Source organism: Ovis canadensis, chromosome 1, assembly GCF_042477335.2.
Source record: "Ovis canadensis isolate MfBH-ARS-UI-01 breed Bighorn chromosome 1, ARS-UI_OviCan_v2, whole genome shotgun sequence".
Lineage (NCBI taxonomy): Eukaryota > Metazoa > Chordata > Mammalia > Artiodactyla > Bovidae > Ovis > Ovis canadensis.
Window position 1 is genome coordinate 252,555,770 of NC_091245.1, and position 24,322 is coordinate 252,580,091.

Consider the following 24,322-nt stretch of genomic DNA (forward strand, 5'->3'; position numbering starts at 1 on the left):
AGATTGCCTGATGAACTATGCATGGAGGTTCATGACATCGTACAGGAGAGAGGAGTCAAGACCATCCCCAAGAAAAGAAATGCAAAAAAGCAAAATGGCTGTCTGGGGAGGCCTTACAAATAGCTGTGAAAAGAAGGGAAGCAAAAAGCAAAGGAGAAAAGGAAAGATATACCCATTTGAATGCAGAGTTCCAAAGAATAGCAAGGAGAGATAAGAAAGCCTTCCTCAGTGATCAGTGCAAAGAAATAGAGGAAAACAATAGAATGGGAAAGACTAGAGATCTCTTCGGAGAAGGCAATGGCAACCCACTCCAGTACTCTTGCCTGGAAAATCCCATGGGCGGAGGAGCCTGGTAGGTCTCGTCCATGGGGTCGCGAAGAGTCATACACGACTGAGCAACTTCATTTTCACTTTTCACTTTCATACATTGGAGAAGGAAATGGCAACCCACCCAGTGTTCTTGCCTGGAGAATCCCAGGGACGGCGGAGCCTGGTGGGCTGCTGTCTATGGGGTCGCACAGAGTCGGACACGACTGGAGCGACTTAGCAGCAGCAGAGATCTCTTCAAGAAAATTAGAGATACCAAGGGAACATTTCATGCAAAGATGGGCTCTATAAAGGACAGAAATGTTATGGACCTAACAGAAGCAGAAGATATAAAGAAGAGTGGCAAGAATACACAGAAGAACTGTACAAAAAAGATCTTCATGACCAAGATAATCATGATGGTGTGATCACTCACCGAGAGCCAGACATCCTGGAATGTGAAGTCAGGTGGGCCTTAGGAAGCATCACTATGAACAAAGTTAGTGGAGGTGATGGAATTCCAGTTGAGCTATTTCAAATCCTGAAAAATGATGCTGTAAAAGTGCTACACTCAATATGCCAGCAAATTTGGAAAACTCAGCAGTGGCCACAGGACTAGAAAAGGTTAGTTTTTATTCCAATCCCAAAGAAAGACAATGCCAAAGAATGCTCAAACTACCGCACAATTGCGCTCATCTCACACGCTAGTAAAATGATGCTTAAAATTCTCCAAGCCAGGCTTCAGCAATACGTGAACCACAAACTTCCAGATGTTCAAGCTGGTTTTAGAAAAGGCAGAGGATCCAGAGATCACATTGCCAACATATGCTGGATCATAGAAAAAGCAAGAGAGTTCCAGAAAAACATCTATTTCTGCTTTATTGACTATGCCAAAGCCTTTGACTGTGTGGATCACAATAAACTGTGGAAAATTCTGAAAGAGATGAAATACCAGATCACCTGACCTGCCTCTTGAGAAACCTGTATGCAGGTCAGGAAGCAACATTTAGAACGACATGGAACAACAAACTGGTTCCAAATAGGAAAAGGAGTATGTCAAGGCTGTATATTGTCACCCTGCTTATTTAACTTCTATGCAGAGTACATCATGAGAAACACTGGGCTGGATGAAGCACAAGCTGGAATCAAGGTTGCCGGGAGAAATATCAGTAACCTCAGATATGCAGATGACACCACTCTTATGGCAGAAAGTGAAGAAGAACTAAAGACCCTCTTGATGAAAGTGAAGGAGGAGTGAAAAGTTGGCTTAAAGCTCAACATTCAGAAAACGAAGATCATGACATCCAGTCCCACCACTTCATGGGAAATAGATGGGGAAACTGTGGCTGACTTTATTTTTTGGGGCTCCAAAATCACTGCAGATGGTGACTGCAGCCATGAAATTAAAAGACGCTTACTCTTTGGAAGGAAAGTTATGATCAACCTGCTCAGCATATTGAAAAGCAGAGATAATACTTTGTCAACAAAGGTCCGTCTAGTCAAGGCTATAGTTTTTCCAGTAGTCATGTATGGATGTCAGAGGTGGACTATAAAGAAAGCTGAGCGCCGAATCATTGATGCTTTTGAACTGTGGTATTGGAGAAGACTCTTGAGAGTCCCTTGGACTGCAAGGAGATCCAACCAGTCCACCCTAAAGGAGATCAGTCCTAGGTGTTCATTAGCAGGACTGATGCTGAAGCTAAAACTCCAATACTTTGGCCACCTAATGTGAAGAGCTGACTCATTTGAAAAGACCCTGATGCTGGGAAAGATTGAAGGCAGGAGGATAAGGGACGACAGAGGATGAGATGGTTGGATGGCATCACTGACTCAATGGACATGGGTTTGGGTGGACTCCGGGAGTTGGTGATGGACAGGGAGGCCTGGTGTGCTGTGGTTCGTGGGGTTGCAAAGAGTCAGACACAACTGAGCAACTGAACTGAGCTGAACTGAATCACAAACATATTGCCACCACCTCTCCCCCTCCCCTCCTCCATCACTGTGGTCAACAGCAACACCTTTTTTATCATTGCATCATCATCATCACAGTGACAGTGGTTATTTATTAGATGCTTCCTGTGCACCCAAACATTTTCCATCCATAGTTCATTTATCCTTACAACAACCCTGGAAGTGTAAGTAATAATGTCCCCATTCTGCATATGGAGAATCTGAGGCTTGAAAGGGACTGTGATTTGCACTGGGTCACATAGCCAGTAAGAGGCAGAACTAGGATTCAAACCAAGGCCTAAACTCCAGTGGAGCACTTCACCAACACTGTAGGAGGCAGTGCCTCAGAGTTAAGAGAGCCCTGTCTGCCAGCCTGTCCTCTAGCCCAGGCTGTTTTCTGCTTTACTTTAACCTTAAACTTCAACCTCTTTACTTTAACCTCACTTTAACCAAGTTTCCCTGGTGCTGAAAGCTACACAGTGAGGGGACAAACGGGATGGCCTGACCACCTCAGAATGCTAGGGCTCCAGATAAAGGACAATGGGTGAAATCAGAAAAGATCTATAGATTAGATAATAGTACTGTAGCTTAATAGTAGTTAATTTATAGTAAATTAATAGTACTTAATTTTCTGATTTTAATCGTTTCTCTGCAGTTATATAGGAAAATGTCTTTGCTCTTAGAAAATACATACTGAAGTGTTTAGAGGTAAAGAAATATTATTTTCAAACATTTCAGAAAAAAATTATTTTCAGACATTTCAGAAAAAAGTTATTTATAGGTATATACATGTATGCATGTGTATATGGAGAGAGAAAATAAATGATATAGCAAGTGTGGTAAGATGTTAACATTTAGGGATTCTGTGCATAGGAATTCTTTGTATAAGATTTACAGCTTTTTTTGGTAAGTCTGAAATTATTTTAAAATAAATTTTTTAAAAGTACCACTCCTCTGCTCTGGGGCATTGTGACTTCTGTTTGGACTATCAGAGGTGGCATTTGGAGCATCTTACATACTCCTTTTGACCCTAAGGTGATCCTTAAAGCACAGGAAGAGTATAGAGGTTACAAGAAAACATGGTTTCTAGGTCAGGCTGCCTGGGTTCTAGTCTTGACCTTGCAGCTTCTAAGCTCCTATAAGTAACCACTCAGGATTGACTTGGAAGGGTTTGTTGAGATAAGGGATATACTTTGGCTCAGTTCCTGGCCATGGTAAGCCTCCTGTTAATGTTGTTATTCTTACCACCTCAGTCATCTTACAAATAAGAAATAATGGCCTGTATGTGGTTCAGAGACACTGATTTGGACAGTTGTCTTCTCCTTTTGTAACCTACAAAAACTTTTTGTTTATGTCTGATAAGACCGTTTTCCTACATAACCACAACAAACAATCATAAAAATCAAGAAATCCACATTAACTGTAATTTTTAGATGCCATTCAAGTTTCACAGCTATCTCAGTAATTGTACGCTTATCTTGGTGCCAACTCTCTGATGCGAGTTTTTGCCCCAATGAAGGCAGGGTGGCTGCAGCAGCGGGTGCGGATGTGTCCGACAGGATGAAGAGCCGAATCCCTGTGGTGCTCCTGGCCTGTGGCTCCTTCAACCCCATCACCAACATGCACCTGCGCTTGTTTGAGGTGGCCAGAGACCACCTTCACCAGACAGGTCAGTCCAGGGGCCAGGCCTCTGGGAGGAACTGGGGAGCTGGGCTCTTGGGGGCTTTGCTGGCTGCTGTCATCATCCCCATTATTAAAGCTGCTCATAGCACAAGTGGTGACATACATTTCTTCCATCATATTCAGAGGGCCAACACTCCTTAGCCATATGATGTATGTCAGTCACACCCCTGGCCATAGAGTTGAAATGCTTCTTAGGATCCACTACACCCCTGTCCACTTCATGTTGACCATGAATGCTACAAAGACACTGGGCCTGTTATAGAACCTGTGTCTCAATCAGGGGATCCCTTCCTGGTGCCCCAGGAAGCATTACCCAAACAGCCAGATGAATACATAGTACATGCCTTTGAGAACTCCTGCTACTCTTCAGTGGGTAAGCAAATATTCTATAATGGGGATTTTGACATTTTCTCCTTCAAAAGAATAGATCTTAGACAATTACAAATTAAGTCTTGTATATAGGGCATTTCTAATACAGATGGCATGGCTTTGCCAGAAATATCTAATCAGCTGGAAATGTTTAATGTGGGAATGTTTCATCTCTTTGACTTTCCATTTCACTATTAAAAGAGTAAAATAGCGTTTTGGATCTGCTTGATTATTTCTAAAGACTGTAAGCCATTTATTTGTTGATGTCAGATACATATGAAAGTTTTATTCATTATGTGTTTATGTCTGTCTTATGTCTGGAGGAGGAAATGGCAACCCGCTCCAGAATTCTTGCCTGAAAAATTCCATGGACAGAGGAGCCTGGCAGGCTACAGTCCATGGGGTCAAAAAGAGCTGGATATGACTGAGCAAGAGCACAATATCTTATGTATTAATATATGTTTTTTGTGTTTTTTCATTACTCAAAAATGTTTGTCTTTAAGGGCCATGTTTTTAATGCCAAATCAATTTCTGTTTACTTTCAATATAGAAAAAAATATTTGAGTAAAATGTAAACCATTTCTTCAAAGAAATTGCATACAAATGTTAATTTATTTTAAAAAATCTTTGTTTATAAGATATTTTTAATTATTCAAAAAGTGAAATAGGTATTTATTCTTAGTAAATGAATAGCTCTTACATAGGAATAAAAATTCAAACAATTCACTTGAAACTGGTCAGTAAACATTACTAAGCCATATGCAAAGAAGAAATATAACTGGACAATAAATGAGAAAAATTTCTCAACTATGATTGCTAATAATCAATGAAATGCAAATAAAAAAGTAAGCATCACAAGATAATAAGCACCACGTGGGCAACTACTATGATTGCTTGAACACTACACAATTGCCACCATCTGTCACTAGGCTTATAGCTGACGCTGAATAAATATCTGTTGTGGGAATTCCCTAGCAGTCCAGTGGTTAAGACTTCACACTTCTGCTGCAGAGGGCACAGGGGTTCAGTCCCTGATCTGGGAACTAACCACATGCTGCATAGGGCAGCCAAAAAAAGTTTTTAATTAGAAAAATAAGTATCTATTATAGGAGTAAATAGTGTGAGACTGACAAAGATTCACTTCAGTTCAGTTCAGTTGCTCAGTCATGTCCGACTCTTTGCAACCCCGTGAATTGCAGCCCGCCAGGCCTCCCTGTCCATCACCAACTCCCAGAGTTCACCCAAACACATGCCCATAGAGTTGGTGATGCCAACCAGGCATCTCATCCTCTATCGTCCCCTTCTCCTCCTGCCCGCAATCCCTCCCAGCATCAAAGTCTTTTCCAATGAGTCAACTCTTTGCATGAGGTGGCCAAAGTATTGGAGTTTCAGCTTCAGCATCATTCCTTCCAAAGAACACCCAGGACTTATCTCTTTAGAATGGACTGGTTGGATCTCCTTGCAGTCCAAGGGACTCTCAAGAGTCTTCTCCAACACCACAGTTCTAAAGCATCAATTCTTTGGCACTCAGGTTTCTTCACAGTCCAACTCTTACATCCATATATGACCACTGGAAAAACCATAGCCTTGACTAGACGGACCTTTGCTGGCAAAGTAATGTCTCTGCTTTTGAATATGCTATCTAGGTTGATCATAACTTTTCTTCCAAGGAGTAAGCGTCTTTTAATTTCATGGCTGCAATCACCATCTGCAGTGATTTTTTGGAGCCCGCCAAAATAAAGTCTGACACTGTTTCCACTGTTTCCCCATCTATTTGCCATGAAGTGATGGGACCAGATGCCATGATCTTAGTATTCTGAATGTTGAGCTTTAAGCCAACTTTTTCACTCTCTTCTTTCACTTTCATCAAGAGGCTTTTTAATTCCTCTTCACTTTCTGCCATAAGGGTGGTGTCATCTGCATATCTGAGGTTATTGATATTTCTCCCGGCAATCTTGATTCCAGCTTGTGCTTCTTCCAGCCCAGTGTTTCTCATGATGTACTCTGCATAGAAGTTAAATAAGGAGGGTGACAATATACAGCCTTGACGTACTCCTTTTCCTGTTTGGAACCAGTTTGTTGTTCCATGTCCAGTTCTAAATGTTGCTTCCTGACCTGCATGTAGGTTTCTCAAGAGGCAGGTCAGGTGGTCTGGTATTCCCATCTCTTTCAGAATTTTCCACAGTTTATTGTAATCCACACAGTCAAAGGCTCTGGCATAGTCAATAAAGCAGAAATAGATGTTTTTCTGGAATTCTCTTGCTTTTTCCATGATCTAAAGGATGTTGGCAATTTGATCGCTGGGTCCTCTGCCTTTTCTAAAACCAGCTTGAACATCTGGAAGTTCATGGCTCACATATTGCTGAAGCCTGGCTTGGAGAATTTTGAGCATTATTTTCCTAGCATGTGAGATGAGTGCAATTGTGCGGTAGTTTGAGCATTCTTTGGCACTGTCTTTCTTTGGGATTGGAATAAAAACTAACCTTTTCCAGTCCTGTGGCCACTGCTGAGTTTTCCAAATTTGCTGGCATATTGAGTGCAGCACTTTTACAGCATCATCTTCCAGGATTTGAAATGGCTCAACTGGAATCCCATCACCTCCACTAGCTTTGTTCATAGTGATGCTTTCTAAGGCCCACTTGACTTCACATTCCAGGATGTCTGGCTCTCGGTGAGTGATCACACCATCGTGATTATCTTAGTCGTGAAGATCTTTTTTGTATAGTTCTGTGTATTCTTGCCACTCTTCTTCATATCTTTTGCTTCTGTTAGGTCCCTACCATTTCTGTCCTTTATCGAGCCCATCTTTGCATGAAATGTTCCCTTGGTATCTCTAATTTTCTTGAAGAAATCTCTATTCTTTCCCATTCTGTTGTTTGCCTCTATTTCTTTGCATTAATCGCTGAGGAAGGCTTTCTTATCTCTCCTTGCTATTCTTTGGAACTCTGCATGACAATGATTAAAGGCTGTCAAATTCAGTGTTGGCAGGAGAGGGAGGGAAATGAGCACTCCCATGTGTTGGTAGTGGTGGGAAATGATAAAACATTTTTGGAGGGCAGTTTGGTTTTCTGTGGAAAAAAATAATTGAAGTCTATACTCATATCCATAATGAAGAGAAAAATCAATCAATGAAAATTGAACCAGAACTGATGCAGATGTTAGAATTAGCAGACAAGGATCTTAAAAGTTACTATATTATATATGTTCAAAAATTAAGTAGAGACATGGAAAATATAAAAAGGCTCATATCTAGAGATTAAAACTGCAGTATGTGAGATGAAAATTAAACTGGTTATGATTAACAACAGATTAAACATTGCAGAAGAAAAGATTACTGAACTTGAAGATAAAACTATGTATCCAAACTGGAGCAATTCAAAATGAAGCATAAAGAGAAAAAAGAATTTTTAAAAAGGAAGAAAAGAATACATGATAATTTAAATCATCCTAATATAATTGAACTAGTTCAATAGAAGGAAAAAAACAGGAAGAACAGGAAAAATATTTGATAAAATAATCACTGAAGTGTTTTCAAATTTGATGAAAGCAGATTTCATGAAGTAGCTCAACAAACCCCAAGCACAAGAAACATGAAGAAAACAACACCAAGATATATAATAATCAAATTTCTCAAAACAGATAATAGAGAGAAAATCTTAAAGGCAGCTACAGAAGAACAAATAAGGAAGATAGTAAATTTCTTGCTTCTGAATGCAGCACAAGGGAGTTCAGTGGAATAGATCTTTAAAGTACTGAAAGAAAAAACCTGTCAAGCTAGGATTCTATATCTGGCAAAAAATATCTTTCAAAACAAAGACAAAGTAAAGACATTTTCAAATCTATAGAACCTGGATGATGTCACCACCAGCAAACCTGCACCATGAGAGATACCAAAGTCCTTTAGGCAGAAGGAAGATGATACCACACATGATGGATCCCCACAAAGGAATACAGAGCACTGATAACTACATGGGCAAATATATAAGTTGTTTATTATTTAAATTTCTTTAAAAGATAATTGACCATTTAAACAAAAATAACAATATATTATGGAGTTTATAACATAGTAGAAGTAAAATTTATGACAACAGTATCAAAAAAAGAAAACCTGGGAGGAGAGTAATAGAAGAATACTATTGTAAGGTTTCTATTCTATACATGAAGTGGTATAATATCACTTACAGGTAGACTGAAATAAGGTAAAGACACATACTATAAACCCTAATGCAACCACTAAAAAAAGGCAAACAGTTTTAACTCCTAAGGATTCAAAGGAGATAAAATAGAATCAGAATATACTTTGATTAAAAATATATATAATAACCTAAGAAGAATGAAAACTGACCTTTTCCAGTCCTGTGGCCACTGCTGAGTTTTCCAAATTTGCTGGCATATTGAGTGCAGCACTTTCACAGCATCGTTTTTCAGGATTTGAAATGGCTCAACTGGAATTCCATCACCTCCACTAGCTTTGTTCGTAGGGATGCTTCCTAAGGCCCACTTGACTTCACACTCCAGGATGTCTGGCTCTAGGTGAGTGATCACACCATCGTGATTATCTGGGTCATAAAGATCTTTTTTGTACAGTTCTTCTGTGTAGTCTTGCCACCTCTTCTTCAGCAGAGATCTCTTCAAGAAAATTGAGATACCAAGGGAACATTTCATGCAAAGATGGGCTCAATAAAAGACAGAAATGGTAGGGACCTAACAGAAGCAGAAGATATGAAGAAGAGGCAAGAATACTGGAGTGGGTTGCCATTCCCTTTTCCAGGGATCTTCCTGACCCAGGGATTGAACCTGGGTCTTCTGCATTGCAGGCAGATTCTTTACCACCTGTGCCACCAGGAAAGCCAGTGTTGCTAGATATAAGATCAATATATAAAGGTCAGTTGCATTTCTATATACACACAGCAAAGAATCATGTTAAAAATTTTAAATAATACCATTTACAATAGCATAGAAAAAATAAATAGAGATAAATCCAGCAAAAGTGTACAAGACCTACATGCTAAAAGCAACAAAACATTGTTGAGATAAAGACAACCTTACTAAAATAGAGAGACATGCCTTGTTCTTGTGGGTTGGAAAACTCAACAGTGTTAAAATTTCAATTCTCTCCAAATTTACCTACAGATTCAACTCAACCCCAGTAAGCTTTTCTTGGTAAAAAATGATAAGCCAATTGTAAAATCAATATGGAAATGCACCAAAGTAATTTTTTAAAAGAAGAACAAAGTTGGGAGATTAAATTACTGGATATTAAGACTAAAGTCACAGTACTTGTTACAGCGGGGTATTGGTGTGAAAATAGATCGATGTAACAGAATAGAGAACACCAAATTTTTCTCTCCGCTGACATAGACAATTGATTTTTTGACAAAGTTGCAAAGGACAACGCAAGAGAGAAAGAATAATCTTTTCAAAAAATTGTTGTTCAGTCACTAAGTTATGTCCGATTCTCTGTAACCACATAGACTGCAGCATGCCAGGCTTCCCTGTCCTCCACTATCTCCCTGAGTTTGCTCAAACTCATGTCCATTAAGTCAGTGATGCCATCCAACCATCTCATCCTCTGTCACCCCCTTCTTTTGTCCTCAGTCTTTCCCAGCATCAGGGTCTTCTCCAATAAGTCGGCTCTTTTCATCAGCTGGCCAGAGTATTGGAGCTCAGCTTCAGCATCAGTCCTTCCAATAAATATTCAGGGTTAATTTCCTTCAGGACTGACTGTTTTGATCTCCTTGCTATCCAAGGGACTCTCAAGAGTCTTCTCCAGCACCACAGTTCAAAAGCATCATTGTTCAGCGCTCAGCCTTCTTTATGATCCCACTCTTATATCTATACATGACTACTGGAAAAAGCATAGCTTTGGCTATAGAGACCTTTCTTGGCAAAATGCTGTGTAAGCTTGTGATAGCTTTACTTCCAAGGAGCAAACACTTTTTAATTTCGTGGCTGCAGTCACCGTCCACAGTGATTTTGCAGCCAAGGAAGTCTGCCACTGTTTCCACTTTTTCCCCATCTATTTGCCATGAAGTGATAGGACCAGATGCCATGATCTTTGTTTTTTTAAAGTTGGGTTTTAAGCCAGGTTTTTCACTCTCCTCTTTCACCTTCACCAGTAGGTGTGGAACTACTGAATATTCTTCCATCACACTTGCCCCAGAGAAAACACTCAACCCAAAGCCTGTACATATACAAAAGCTAACTCAAGATGTATCATAAACTTTAATGTAAAAACCTAAAACTAGAAGAAAACATAGAAAATCTTTGTGACCTTATGTTCAATAAAAAAATGTTTAAATAAGACCTTACCAGAAGCATGACCCAAAACAGGGAAGTGGGTGGGAGACAAGTTAGACTGGCTTGAACCCTATTATTTAAGGTATTAATAGGTAGAGGGGCCTCACGTAGGACCTCAAGCATCTTTTTGCCTTTATTCTCAATCATTCCTCCATAGAAAGTACCCAGTCATTATTGAAAATCCAGAATGGATTCTGCTGGCTGTGTCTTTGCATGTTACCCAGCAGGTTGACATCTTTCAACATTATTCAGATACCTGCTGTGTCTTCTTCATGCCAGGCACTGTTGCTGGAAATAGAATTGATTAAATTGCATCTCCTGCCCAAACTGGATACACAGCATAAGTGATGAGAAATACATGATTGTGGCACTAGGTGCAGAGGAGAGATGTCTCCCACCTGGGGGTTGGAGAAAGCTTTTTGGAAGAGGTGACACCAAAGGCTTAAAGAACATAAGAGACTTAGGCAAGCGCTGTTTAGCGGGCGCTGTCTGCAGAGAAAGCCGCACAGGTGAATTGTGGGGGTGGAAGAGAGTCTTGTTCCAGCACACGGGAGGGAGAGGAGGCTGGTAAGGTAGGGAGCACCAGGTCTTGGTGTGTGGTATGAATTTCTTTTCTGCACAGCTTGGCTTCAGTTTCCCTGACCCACAGCCCCAGTTGCTGGCTGCAGCCTCCCACAGCCAGCAGAACTGTGCACCAAGTCTTCACCCAACCCTTTGTCTCTCCTGGGACAAATATTTAAACAGAGCCTTTTCTCTCAATCAGAATCAGCTCACAATTAAGGCTGGATGAAAATCTGGCCTCACAGCTGACTTTCTTTTTTCATGAAGAAAATGAAATCTCCCTTCTGTTGGTGCATTTTCACTGAAACAACTCACAATTTAAATTTGATATTGTGTGCATATAAATTGAACTAAACAAGCTAAAGCAATTTATGTAGTACCTTTAAGTAGAAACTAATAGTGTCTTCCTAGTTTGCTGCAGTAGCTCTAATTACTTTGTTGTTTTGAGCTCTTTCCCCTTTGCCAAGCACCCTTTCTTAATACCATAACTGTCCTGCCTTTTTTTTTTCTTCCAAAGCAACAACAAAACCTTAAAAACTGACAGAAACACTATATCAAAAACTTTTTAACTGTCTTTAGTCCTATGATAATACTCCCCTTTATAGTGAAAAAAATTATATGTTGGATGAAAACTAGACCTGAAGGTTTTCATTGTTAATACCCTGACAAAGTCATACATGCTCAAAGGAAGAAATGAGGAACCAGATATTTTTTTTAATATTCCTTTACTTGAAAGAATGTTCAAGAATATGATAAGGGCTGGTAGGAATGTGTGATTTCTGTGTTTTATAGTGTTGTCTTCTAGTCATGGTGCTTTCTTGCCTTGTACTAGGTGCTGCATGGGGACCTCTCAAAGAAGATTCTCAAACCTTTGATGGATGAATTTGTGTGGTAGCTGTGGGTGGTTTATAAAAAGTTCATTTGGGAGTTTTATTCTTGTTTTGCTGATTTTTTGACAGAAATAATTCAGCCCTACATATGACTAGTCAATAGCATCAGACATACCTAAAGCTTTCATTGAATATATTAAGAATTTGAGTCCCCATTTCTCTTAAGATGCTGGATGTATTCCCAGTTGTAAGAAGTTGTTTTCCCAACAGTAGTCACAGACTTACTAATGCAGGTTGAATTAAATTTAAATCTTGTTTTCTGTTACTTAGTTTGTTATATCTAGTCAACACGATCTGGCCATTGGCCTATATGTGAGTAATAGCCCACTTGTATTTCTTTTTAAAAATCATATTTTCTGTCTGGTTCATTAATACTTATTCATTCAATGACTATTTAGTACCTGTTCATTTTACATGTTTAACAAACACATATCATCCTTACTATTTGTCAGGTAATATTCTGAATGCATTACATTTAAACAAAGATCACTGAATCTTCATAACAGCCCTATGAGGTGAGTGCTGTCACTCTCCCTGTTTAACAGATGGGGAAACTGAGGCTCCGAGAATTTGAGTGACTTGCCTGACATCACACACAGGGTAGAGCCAGTCTTCCCCAGAGTCTATGCTTGTAGCCACCACATCATGTTGTCTCCATTTACTCAACAAACTTCTTGAGCACATGTCTTGCTGGGAACTGTGCAAGAGCAGAGATAACAAGAGTGGACCCTGTGCCCCTGGGGGAGTGCGTTGGTCAGTTTAGGCTGTTATAAGCAAGAATGCCATGACTGGGTGGCTTGTAAACAAGAGAAATTTACTTCTGACAGTCTGGAGGCTGGAAATCTGAGATCAAGGTGCTAGCATGATTGGATCCTGCTGAGAGCCCTCTTCAAAACTGCAGACTCCAACTTCTCATCATGTCCTCATATGGAAGAGAGCAGAGAGAGAAAGCAAGCTCTTTCAGGACTCTTATAGGGGCATGAATCCCAGTCATGAGGGCCCCTCCCTCATGACCCTGACTAATCCCAGGCACCTCACAAAGGCCTCATCTCCTAATACCATCACATCAGAGAGTAGGGTCCCAAATATGAATTAGGGAGGGGACCAGAGGTATTCAGTCTGTAACAGGAAGGCAGGTGTTAATCAGATCCCACAGAGGTGAAAATGCCTTTGAGCCAAATTCCTAATGCTATCAGTGTGAACAGGGAGGCAGCTAGACACAGACAGCAAGTCCAGGGAAAGTGTTTCTGAAAATCAAAGGACTGAGCTAGAGAAGAATTAGTGAGGCACATTTTAGGTTGGAAGTGAGTTGGCCGGGGTTAGGGGATACAGGAAAAGAGCATTCTTTGACCAAGAAAGCCCATGTATAAATGCCCCATGGGGAAGAGGACATGGCTGCCCACTGAGGGATGAACAGATGCAATAACTGAGAAGCAAGAACAGCGGGGAGTGCTGTAGGAGGTTAGGGAACTATGAGAGCCTTGCAGGCCATTGTTAAGCAGTCTTCTTTTCATCCTAAGAGCTGTGAGAAAATCTGCCTTTCCCTCCCTCCTCTTTCTGTCTGCCACCCCCCCCCCCACACACACACACACACAATATACTAACACTGTAGAGTTAGGGAAGGGAGGGGAGCCAGTTAAGGGGCCATCGGAGCAATACTTTGGATGAGAGGGTGACATGGCAATGAAAAGAAGTTGGCAGATGAGGAAGATCATTAGAGATTGAAGCTGACCTCTTAATGGATTGGGTCTGGGGGATAGAGAAAGAGCCACCACAGCAGAAAGAGTCTGGAGGTAGAGCAGACTGGGGGGGGGAACAAGTTCAGCTTCATATCTGTTGACTTTGAGAGACTTGTGAAACATCTGAGAGAAGGCAGTGGCTAGAACTCAGAGAAGACAGGCCTGGAGATGGACGTTTGCAAGTTCCCTGTATGTTATAAATGAAGATACCCATTGGGGTAAGTGAGATCACAGAGAGAGCCATAGGAGGCATAAGCTCCAGGGAGCCACAACATTTAGCAGCCCCACAAAGGAGGGCATAGGAACCAGAGGTCAAATTGCCAACATCCACTGGATCATTGAAAAAGCAAGAGAATTCCAGGAAAAAAAAAAAATCTACTTCTGCTTTATTGACTATGCCAAAGCCCTTGACTGTGTGGATCACAACAAACTGGAAAATTCTTAAAGCGATGGGAATACCACAGCACCTCACCTGCCTCCTAAGAAATCTGTATGCAGGTCAAGAAGCAACAGTTAGAACTGGACATGGAACAACAGACTGGTTCCAAATCAGGGAAGGAGTACATCAAGGCTGCATGTTGTCACCCTGCTTATTTAACTTATATGCAGAGTACATCATGCAAAATGCCAGGCTGGATGAAGCACAAGCTGGAATCAAGATTGCCGGGAAAAATATCAATAACCTCAGATATGCAGATGACACCACCTTTATGGCAGAAAGCAAAGATGAACAGCCTCTTGATGAAAGTGAAAAAGTTGGCTTAAAGCTAAACATTCAGAAAACGAAGATCATGGCATCTGGTCCCATCACTTCATGGCAAATAGATGGGGGAAACAATGGAAACAGTGACAGACTTTGTTTTCTTGGGCTCCAAAATCACTGCAACTGGTAACTGCAGCCATGAAATAGAAACATGCTTGCTCCTTGGAAGAAAAGCTATGATCAACCTAGACAGCATATTAAAAAACAAAGATATTACTTTGCCAATCAAGGTCCATCTAGTCAAAGCTATGATTTTTCCAATAGTCAAGTATGGATGTGCAAGTTGGACTATAAAGAAAGCTGAGTGCTGAAGAATTGATGCTTTTGAACTGTGGTGTTGAAGAAAACTCTTTGAGAGTCCCTTGGACTGCGGGGAGATCCAACCAGTCCATCCTAAAAGAAATCAGTCCTGAATATTCATTGGAAGGACTGATATTGAAGCTGAAACTCCAATACTTTGGCCACATGATGCCAAGAACTGACTCACTGGAAAAGACCCTGATGCTGGGAAAGATTGAAGGCAGGAGGAGAAGGGGACAACAAAGGATGAGATGGTTGGATGGCATCACTGACACTATGGATATAAGTTTGAGTAGACTCCAGGAGGTGGTGATGGACAGGGAGGCCTGGCGTGCTGCAGTCCATGGGGTCACAAAGAGTTGGACACAACTAAGTGACTGAATTGAGCTGAAATGAACAAAGGAGGGTGAGCTTGTGCAGAAGGGTGAGGAGGCCACCAAGTGGGAAGGAACCAGAGCAGTTTTGTCACAGGAAAGATGGGGCATCCCGTGTCAGTGCTACTAAGGGGTCAAGTTAAACAAAGCTGAAAAATCATGTATATTGGGTTAGCAGCATGGAGCCAGTTCTTTGTGAAATGCTTTTATTGGAGTGGCAGCATTCACCACCAGAATGGAGGGAATGAGAGAGAGGAAAAGGAGGCAGTGGTGGAGAAGGTCCTTCCAGGAATGGCAGAGGTCCAGGTGAAGTGGGGTTTGAATGTACAAGAGCAAGAAGGGATTATTTGTAGGGGAGACAGCAAACCCTGGGAAAGCACTCATGCCCTGTCCAAAGGTGGGGAGAGCCATACCTTCTGATTTCTCAAGAAAAGCTGCAAATATGAACTTTATGTTTAAAAGATGGTCGGTTGCCACATTGCTTGGGATCACAAAGTCAACTGTAAACAAATATTCAACTCTAATAAGTAGATTTCTTTTTCCCTGAGTCATGGGCTAACAATCTGAAACTCTTTTCTAGGTATCCTGGTGGTGGTTTAGCCACTAAGTTGTATCCAACTCTTACAACCCCATGGGCTGTAGCCTGCCAGGCTCCTCTGTCCATGGGATTCTCCAGGCAAGAATACTGGAGTGGGTTGTCATTTCCTTCTCCAGAGAATCTTCCCGACCCAGGGATTGAACCCAGGTCTCCTGCATTGCAGGCAGATTCTTTACCAACTGAGTTGTGAGGGAAGCCCAATCCTGGGTATCCTAGGATTAAGCAGTAATTAAATATCTTATGGGTAATGAAAGTCAGGCTTCTCAGTCTTGAACAATGGAGTTACAGATAAAACAGAGGGAACTTAGAAATACCCTCCTGGTGTGGTATTGCAATTGAAGGTATTAATGTGAACTCGTGGATAGATAGGTAAACTAGATTAGAGAGATAAACAGATACGTCTTGTCAGTATGCATACAGACACACATACATAGACATCTGTACAGGAGGAGGAGGTCATTCATTAGTCGTGTCCAACTCTTTGTGACCCCATGGACTGTGGCCTATCAGGCTCCTCCGTCCATGGGATTTTCCAGGCAAGAGTGCTGGAGTGGATTGCCATTTCCTTCTCCAGGGGATCTTCCCAACCCAGGAATCGAACCCAGGTCTCCCGCATTGCAGGCAGATGCTTTACTGTCTAGCTTATTCCTATCTGCTGAGAGGGTCTAGAAATAATTATACTCCAGTAGCAATAGTACCATCTAACATTTCTAATCTTGGTTTCTAAATACTATTCTGTATGAAAAGCTCTCCTTGGTAAAATGATCAGTTCTGGGGCTGGGGCAAGGAAGATGTTGAACTTGGAACATCTTGTGGTGCCAGAAAATATGAAAGTACTTCAATAATGGGGACATGTCTAAATGTCCATGGCACACAGGAGCCAGCTTGAAGGGATTCCCACTGATAAAATACAGGATAATTTGAGCATAAAAATAAACATTATAACTTATTGAATAAAGTAACAGTTCCTGAATATAAATTGATATAAAACAGTTTACTAGTTAATTACATGAATAAACGGATAAATGAGGAAACTATCTCCTAATCTCTAAAGTTATTTATCAAAAGGCCTAAATGAGATGACACACATGTTGGGTCTAACCCACGTGACAAACCCAATACATTTGGTCTCTCCACTTGCATCGGAGCAGGCCCCACCCAGTGCAGGCTCAGAGCAGTTCCCTGTGGTCACCAGACAGGTTAACATAATATTCTCACATCTTTGCGTGAAAGTGAGAAAACCGCAATACAGTTTCTCCTGTTTTCTTTAGCCCCTTCTTGGTATTTTATGATGTTATTGCTTAACGATCCTGCCCCGCGTGTTTGTAGCATCCCAGATTAAATTGCATCATAAAGATAACAACCCAGTTGAAAGCCTTGTCTGACTTTTTTCCCTTTGGACAACCTTGAGGAGGGGAATGGTATTTTATGGCTCCCAAGATTTCCTTTCAGGAACTTGCATTTTAAATCAGAGCATATTTATTTCAGTATCATTTACACCAGCATTTTTCTGTGTTAAATAAAAATGTCTGGTCAGTGTCCAGTGTGCTACCCCTGTGGCTTTAATGTTGGTCCTCTACTACACAATGAATATAGAGAGAATTAAATGCACCATGATACACTGGTACATTGCAATCTGAGATAAAGAGGGAAATTAAGCTATAATAATTCTATTTAAGGCAGCGGCAACCCCAGATCTGGGTCTTCTGGGCTTTTGGAGATATTATCAGAGAGTGAGTAAATATTATATAAGCTCAGCATGTTATCTTAATCTTGGGCTCACATGGACATTTATTAATCAGATAGAGTGAGTTTAATATATATTCATGGGCAGTCCTCCAGCCTGGTCTGAAAAACTCTTCATTTTCACATTTCTAATTTAAGAGATTTTTCTGGAGAAGATAGATTTAAGAATGTTGAATTACTCCAGCAATTGTTTGGTACCAGGATAATTTGTTCCTTGTCTTGTGAGGCTTTAAGGGTTTCACATTCTTTTGAGAGGAGATGCTTTTCTGATTTAATAACAAATCAGCATTTTCCTTTTCCTTCTGTGTCTACCTTGGGACATAGAAGGAAACAGATCCTGAAAGAGTCTCTAAGTGGGCAGTTTCCACAGCAGGTACTCTCACATCAGACTCAGTTGTGCCAGGATAGGGAGTGAACAGAGCCTTACCTGTGAGTGTGCTTCATATCGAGGACCTCAGACACTGCCTGACTCCCCGCATTCTGGTTTCCATCTGCCTCACTGCAGTTCATGTGTACATGCTGTGAAAAATGGGAGCCATTGCTCATATCCTCATAAGCCATGAAATGCCTCCCGCTTTCCCCCCTCATTCCCCACACTCTTCTCCTTTCCCCAAACAGGTAGAAAACTAAAACAAATCAATATTTTTTGTTTAATTTTTTGCTGCTTGATTCTTCAAAAGGAGTTGAAATTGCAAACCACAAAGCCAACAAAAAACTAGTGTCCAGAATATATAAAGAATCTCACCCCAATACCCTGTTGGTGGGAATGTAAATTGGTGCAGTCACTATTTTAAAAAAAGTATGGAGGTTCCTCAGAAGACTAAAAATAGAGTTATCATGTGACCCAGCTATTCCACTTCTGGGTATTTCTCCAAAGAACATGAAAACACTGATTTTAAAAGATACATGCTCATTGCAGCATTATTTACAATAGTCAAGATATGGGTATAACCTGAGTGCTCATCTATAGGTAAATGGATATAAAAGAGGTAGTATGTATACACGTTGGAATATTACTGAGCCGTAAAAAAGAAAATCTTGTCAGCTGCGACAACATGGATAAACTTAGAGGGTATCATGCTACATGAAATAAGTCAGACAGAGAAAGACAAATACCATATGATTTTACTTATGTGTGCAATCTATAAAAACAAAACAAAGGAACAGACAAAAACAAATTCATAGATACAGAGAGCAGATTTGTGGTTACTGGGGGGAAGGGGTTTGAAGGGGCTCTTAAATGGGGAAGGGGGCCAATTGTATGATGGATGGTAACTAGACTTATTGTGGTGATCATTTTGTAGTGTATATAAATACCGAATTATTATGTTGTACACTTGAGACTAATATAATGTTATATACCAATTTCAACTCACTTTAAAAAAAAAAGAATTCTAAAAATTTAATAAAAACACAAACAACCTAATAAGGAAATGGGCCAAAGACACAAAGGCACGTTTCACTGAAAAGGATATACGGATGGCAAATAAACACATGAAAAGGTGTTTGGCAACATTAGTCATTAGGGAAATGTAACTTCTTTATAAACATAAAAGGGTATTATCATACACCTATCAAAATAGCTAAAATAAAAAAGAGTGACGACACTAAATGCTTGAAAGAATGCAGAGAACAAGACCATTTGTAAATGCTGTTGGGAACGTAAAATGGCTCAACCGCTCTGGAAACAGTTGGCAGTTTCCTGTGAAACTGAAAGTGCAGCTACCACATAACCCAGCAATTGCACTCATGGGCATTTATCCCAGGGAAATGAAAACTTACGTTTGCACAAAACCTGTACTCAAACGTTCATTACAGCTTCATGTATAATAATTAAAAACTGGAGACGCTCCAAGTATCTTTCAAGGGGCAGACACTTAAACTGGGATGCATCCAGATCATAGAACAGACTTAGTATAAGAAGAAACAAACTCTATTTGCACAACGACTTTGATGATGTTATATAACAATTTTACCCCACTTTAAAAAAAGGAATTCTCAAAATTCAATAAAAACACGAACAGTCCAATAAGGAAATAGGCAAAAGGTCACAAAATTATGCATACGACAACAGTGTGTCACATATTAGATGATATAAATGAATATGACTTCCCGGGTGGCTCAGTGGTAAAGAATCCACCTGCCAGTTCAGGAGACATGGGTTCAGTCCCTGGGTCAGGAAGATCTGCTGGAAAAGGGAATGGCAACCTCCAGTATTCTTGCCTGGAGAATCCCATGAACAGAGGAACCTGGTGGCTACAGTTCATGGGATTGCAAAGAGTTGGTCACGACTTAGTGGCTGAGCACAAGACCATGATAAATGAATATAGCAGGGAAGTGTTTAACTAGAGATGAAACATAATATCCAAAAGGCAGCCTTCATTGGTTTGCTGCTTCAACACAGACTTTCATACCAGTCTAAAAGGGATCAAAATTAGTAGCTGCAAAGGCTATTCTTGCATGTGATTTTAGCTTAAAAGACTTAAGAAAATGTCTGAAATACCAATTTTGTTTTTGTCAGTTGTAGCATCATGGATATTCAGAACAAGAAAAATTGTCTAATACAGGAGAGTCCAGGTATATATCTTGTGTGGCTTGCTTCTGTTGCAAGATTGTACAAGGTTATGTGCAAAAACTAAGTCTGTCCCAAATTCCATACTAGCGTAGTTTCAGGCTTCTGCTAGGTCAACTCCAGGCAGTATTATTGAGTGGAAAAAGCCAATCCTAAAAGGTTGCATATTAAATGATCCCATTTATATGATATCCTTGAAATGGCAAAATTATATAAATGAGAATGGACTCGTGATTACCAGGGGTTAGCGTGAGGGCTTGGGGGCAGCGGGAGGGAGGTGGGAGTGGTGATAAAAGAGCAACGCAGAGTTCCTGAGGGTGAGGGAGCTATGATGTAGTTTGCTGTTGAGGGTGGACACACAAAACCTATAGACGAGAGGAAATGAGCAGCTGAGTGAGTGTGGAGCTGGTGAAATCTGAATGGGGTCAGTGCATTCTGTCAGTCCCAACGTCCTGGGTGTGATAGGAAGTGTCATACTGGAAGATGTCATCACTGGGGAAACGGTGAAGGGCACATGGGACTGTTCCACATTATTTCTTACAACTACTTATAAATCTACAATTATCTCAAAAAGCATAATTTAAAAAACAACAAAGATTGAAGCAACATAGTTTGTGGATGAAAGGATGAAGTGAGGAAGTGACAGCATCCTTCAATAGACCTCTTCCATGCCAGGGGTTTCCAAACAGAATAATGTCATCCTCAAAACAGTCCTGTAGAGTGTTTAGATTCCCACTTTACAGCTATAAGGAAGCTTGAGATCTGGAGAGGTGACACGTTTTACATGTGACCTGCCCAACAAGTAAAAGACAAAGCCCCAGACTCTTAGAATGCATAGCCAGTGCTCTTGTCATCTGCCCACAGGGGTCCCCATCTCCTGACAAACCATGCTGTCTCTATCTGCTGCTGCCACTGCCACACCAGCCATAGGTCAAACTTCCAACTCCCTGAAGAGACGGCTCCAGGGTTAATGCGCCAGGACCTGCAGCCATCTCTGTCTTCTAAATGGGAAGTGAAGATCATTGAGAATCGGGCACCAGCATTTGGCAGCTTTTTTAAGCAGATCGTAAAGAGAACTCATGCAAGAGCATTCAGAAAATCCAGGCCAACATCAGATAAAACAGACACCAAAGTACCACTCCCAGCAGCACAAAGGGCATTAATTAAAACGCATTGAAAAGATGTGTCTGTATAAATACTCCTAAAAATGAGGTTGTTGGGAAAGAGTTTGACCTTGGGGAGATTGATGAGTTACTGATAATTACAGGGGAAATAAATCTTAAGAGGACAAAATCATTTAAGAATGGATTTTATAAGCTAATGATGTTGGTTCCTTCTAGTGGCTAAATGGGACCAGAGTGGAAAGAATACGGGGTGGGAATAGAGTAGAAAATAGGATGAGGGAAGAGACCACCTTCTCTGAGTGTATGCGTTTGTTTTCAGCCTGATTCTTAGAACCATGAAACCTCATACTCCAAAAACAATATGTGATGAAGGTCAACCAGGATGTGAGGGGAACCTAAAAGTGTAAAACAGGCAGTAACAAATGAGCCTCTCTCTATTATAAACAAATTTGTTGTTTAGTCGCTAAGTTGTGTTGGACTCTTTTGTGACCCTATGGGCTGTAGCCTGCTAGGCTCCTGTGTCATGTTGGCGTTTCCTTCTCCACTAAATGAATACATAGCCTCAATGAAGCCAATGGGAAAGGAAAGAACCAACCTCAATAACTTGGAAAACATCACTGTGACTAGACATTGCAATGCTAAGGACAAAAAAAAAAAAAAGTATACATAAATATTGTTATCTAGTTAGAAAATGTGTTTTCCACAAGAGTGTAGGTAAACAGTTTTGAAACTGTAAATACTAAGGGGCTTCCCAGGTGGCGCTAGTGATAAAGAACCCCCCTGCCAATTCAGAGGAGTAAGAACTGTGGGTTCGATCCTTGGGTCGGGAAGATCCCCTGGAGGAGGACAACCCACTCCAATATGCTTGCCTAGAGAAGCCCATGGACAGAGGAGCCTGGCAGGCTACAGTTCATGGGGTCACAAAGATTCAGACACGACTGAAGCAACTTAGCGCACATGCACACACAAATACTAGGATCAAGCAAATGAGTAAATTATTGTGGGGACAGAGCCACGTATCTCAGTATTAAAGAAAGGAATTGCAAATAAAGAAAGGAGAGGAAGGCTAGAATGAACTCTGTGGTGTTGGATTAGAATGGGAGGATTCAGTATGACCTCATGGCTTTTAATATATCCAGATGGATGGTGATCGAAATAAATATGGTGAGGTGTGTGTACATATGTGTGTGTGTGATTTCTAGTGTCGTCTGAGAGGTTCCTGGAAACCACAAGTCTCCAGTAGCAATGAGCACAGCTAGCCTTCTAGGTTTCTATGTGTCATTCTCCAGTTTAAAAAAATCAGAGCTTCTTGGAAAAATGATTCCAGAGTTGAGGCAGAGAAAGTAAAAAACAAGACTGAATATCTTGTGGTGCCAGAAAGCGAGGGAACACTTAACAAATGATGGGAGTGTGTCAGTTCAGTTCAGTTCAGTCGCTCAGTTGTGTCTGACTATTTGTGACCCCATGAACTGCAGCACGTCAGGCCTCCCTGTCCATCACCAACTCCCAGAGTTTACCCAAACCCATGTCCATTGAGTCGGTGATGCCATCCAACCATCTCATCCTCTATCGTCCCCTTCTCCTCCTGCCCTCAATTTTTCCCAGCATCAGGGTCTTTTCAAATGAGTCACCTCTTCGCATCAGGTGGCCAAAGTATTAGAGTTTCAGCTTCAGCATCAGTCCTTCCAATGAACATCCAGGACTGATCTCCTTTAGGATGGACTGGTTGGATCTCCTTGCAGTCCAAGGGACTCTCAAGAGTCTTCTCCAACACCACAGTTCAAAAGCATCAATTCTTTGGCGCTCAGCTTTCTTTATAGTCCAACTCTCACATCCATACATGACCACTGGGAAAACCATAGGCCTTGACTAGACAGACCTTTGTTGGCAAAGTAATGTCTCTGCTTTTTAATATGCTACCTAGGTTGGTCATAACTTTCCTTCCAAGGAGTAAGCATCTTTTAATTTCATGGCTGCAGTCACCATCTGCAGTGATTTTGGAACCCCCCAAAATAAAGTCTGACACTGTTTCCACTGTTTCCGCATCTATTTCCCATGAAGTGATGGGACCAGATGCCATGATCTTCGTTTCCTGAATGTTGAGCTTTAAGCCAACTTTTTCACTCTCCTCTTTCACTTTCATCAAGAGGCTCTTTAGTTCTTCTTCACTTTCTGCCATAAGGGTGGTGTCATCTGCATATCTAAGGTTATTGATATTTCTCCCGGCAATCTTGATTCCAGCTTGTGCTTCTTCCAGCCCAGCATTTCTCATGATGTTCTCTGCATAGAAGTTAAATAAGCAGGGTGACAGTATACAGCCTTGACATACTCCTTTTCCTATTTGGAACCAGTCTGTTGTTTCATGTCCAGTTCTAACTGTTGCTTCCTGACCTGCATATAGATTTCTCAAGAGGCAGGTAAGGTGGTGTGATATTCCCATCTCTTTCAGAATTTTCCACAGTTTATTGTGATCAACACAGTCAAGGGCTTAGGCATAGTCAATAAAGCAGAAATAGATGTTTTTCTGGAACTCTCTCGCTTTTTTGATGATTCAGAAAATGTTGGCAATTTGATCTCTGGTTCCTCTGCCTTTTCTAAAACCAGCTTGAACATCTGGAAGTTCATGGTTCATGTATTGCTAAAGCCTAGCTTGGGAGTGTGTCAGAAAAAAAAAAAAAAGCCAATTTAAAGCAGATTCCATTGGACAAATCTGGGATAATCTATGGAACAAAATAAATAATGATAGTGGATTCCATCCCATAGAATAAAAGTATTCATGAGTCCATATTGATAGAAATAAATGATCAAATGAATACATAAGTGTAGGAAAGGCAATATTTCTTCCTTCCAGTTGAATTCTAATTAATAAAGAATGTTGGAAATAGAAAATCACTATTTAGCCAACATCATAGTAATGAGTAATACACACCAAAATACTCAATGAATGCTAGAATTAGTGGGCAAGAGTATGATATTTGCATAGTCTTAAAGCATTTTCCCACAAGATCTTTATTAATTACAGATATATAGGAGAAAGTAAGAACTTT

At 40.7% G+C, this 24,322-nt stretch overlaps 1 protein-coding gene across 3 annotated transcripts in view; it reads left to right on the plus strand.

Moving 5' to 3' along the window:
- Positions 1 to 24,322, plus strand: part of NMNAT3 (nicotinamide nucleotide adenylyltransferase 3) — a 123,619-nt gene that overhangs the window by 57,633 nt on the left and 41,664 nt on the right. For 2 of the 3 annotated variants that reach the window (XM_069564139.1, XM_069564154.1), the window contains one exon: positions 3,776 to 3,925. In XM_069564139.1, the coding sequence (XP_069420240.1) occupies positions 3,817 to 3,925 (109 nt within the window). In that variant the 5' untranslated portion in view covers positions 3,776 to 3,816. The remainder of the gene's footprint in view (positions 1 to 3,775; positions 3,926 to 24,322) is intronic. The other variant, XM_069564147.1, reaches the window with a different exon arrangement.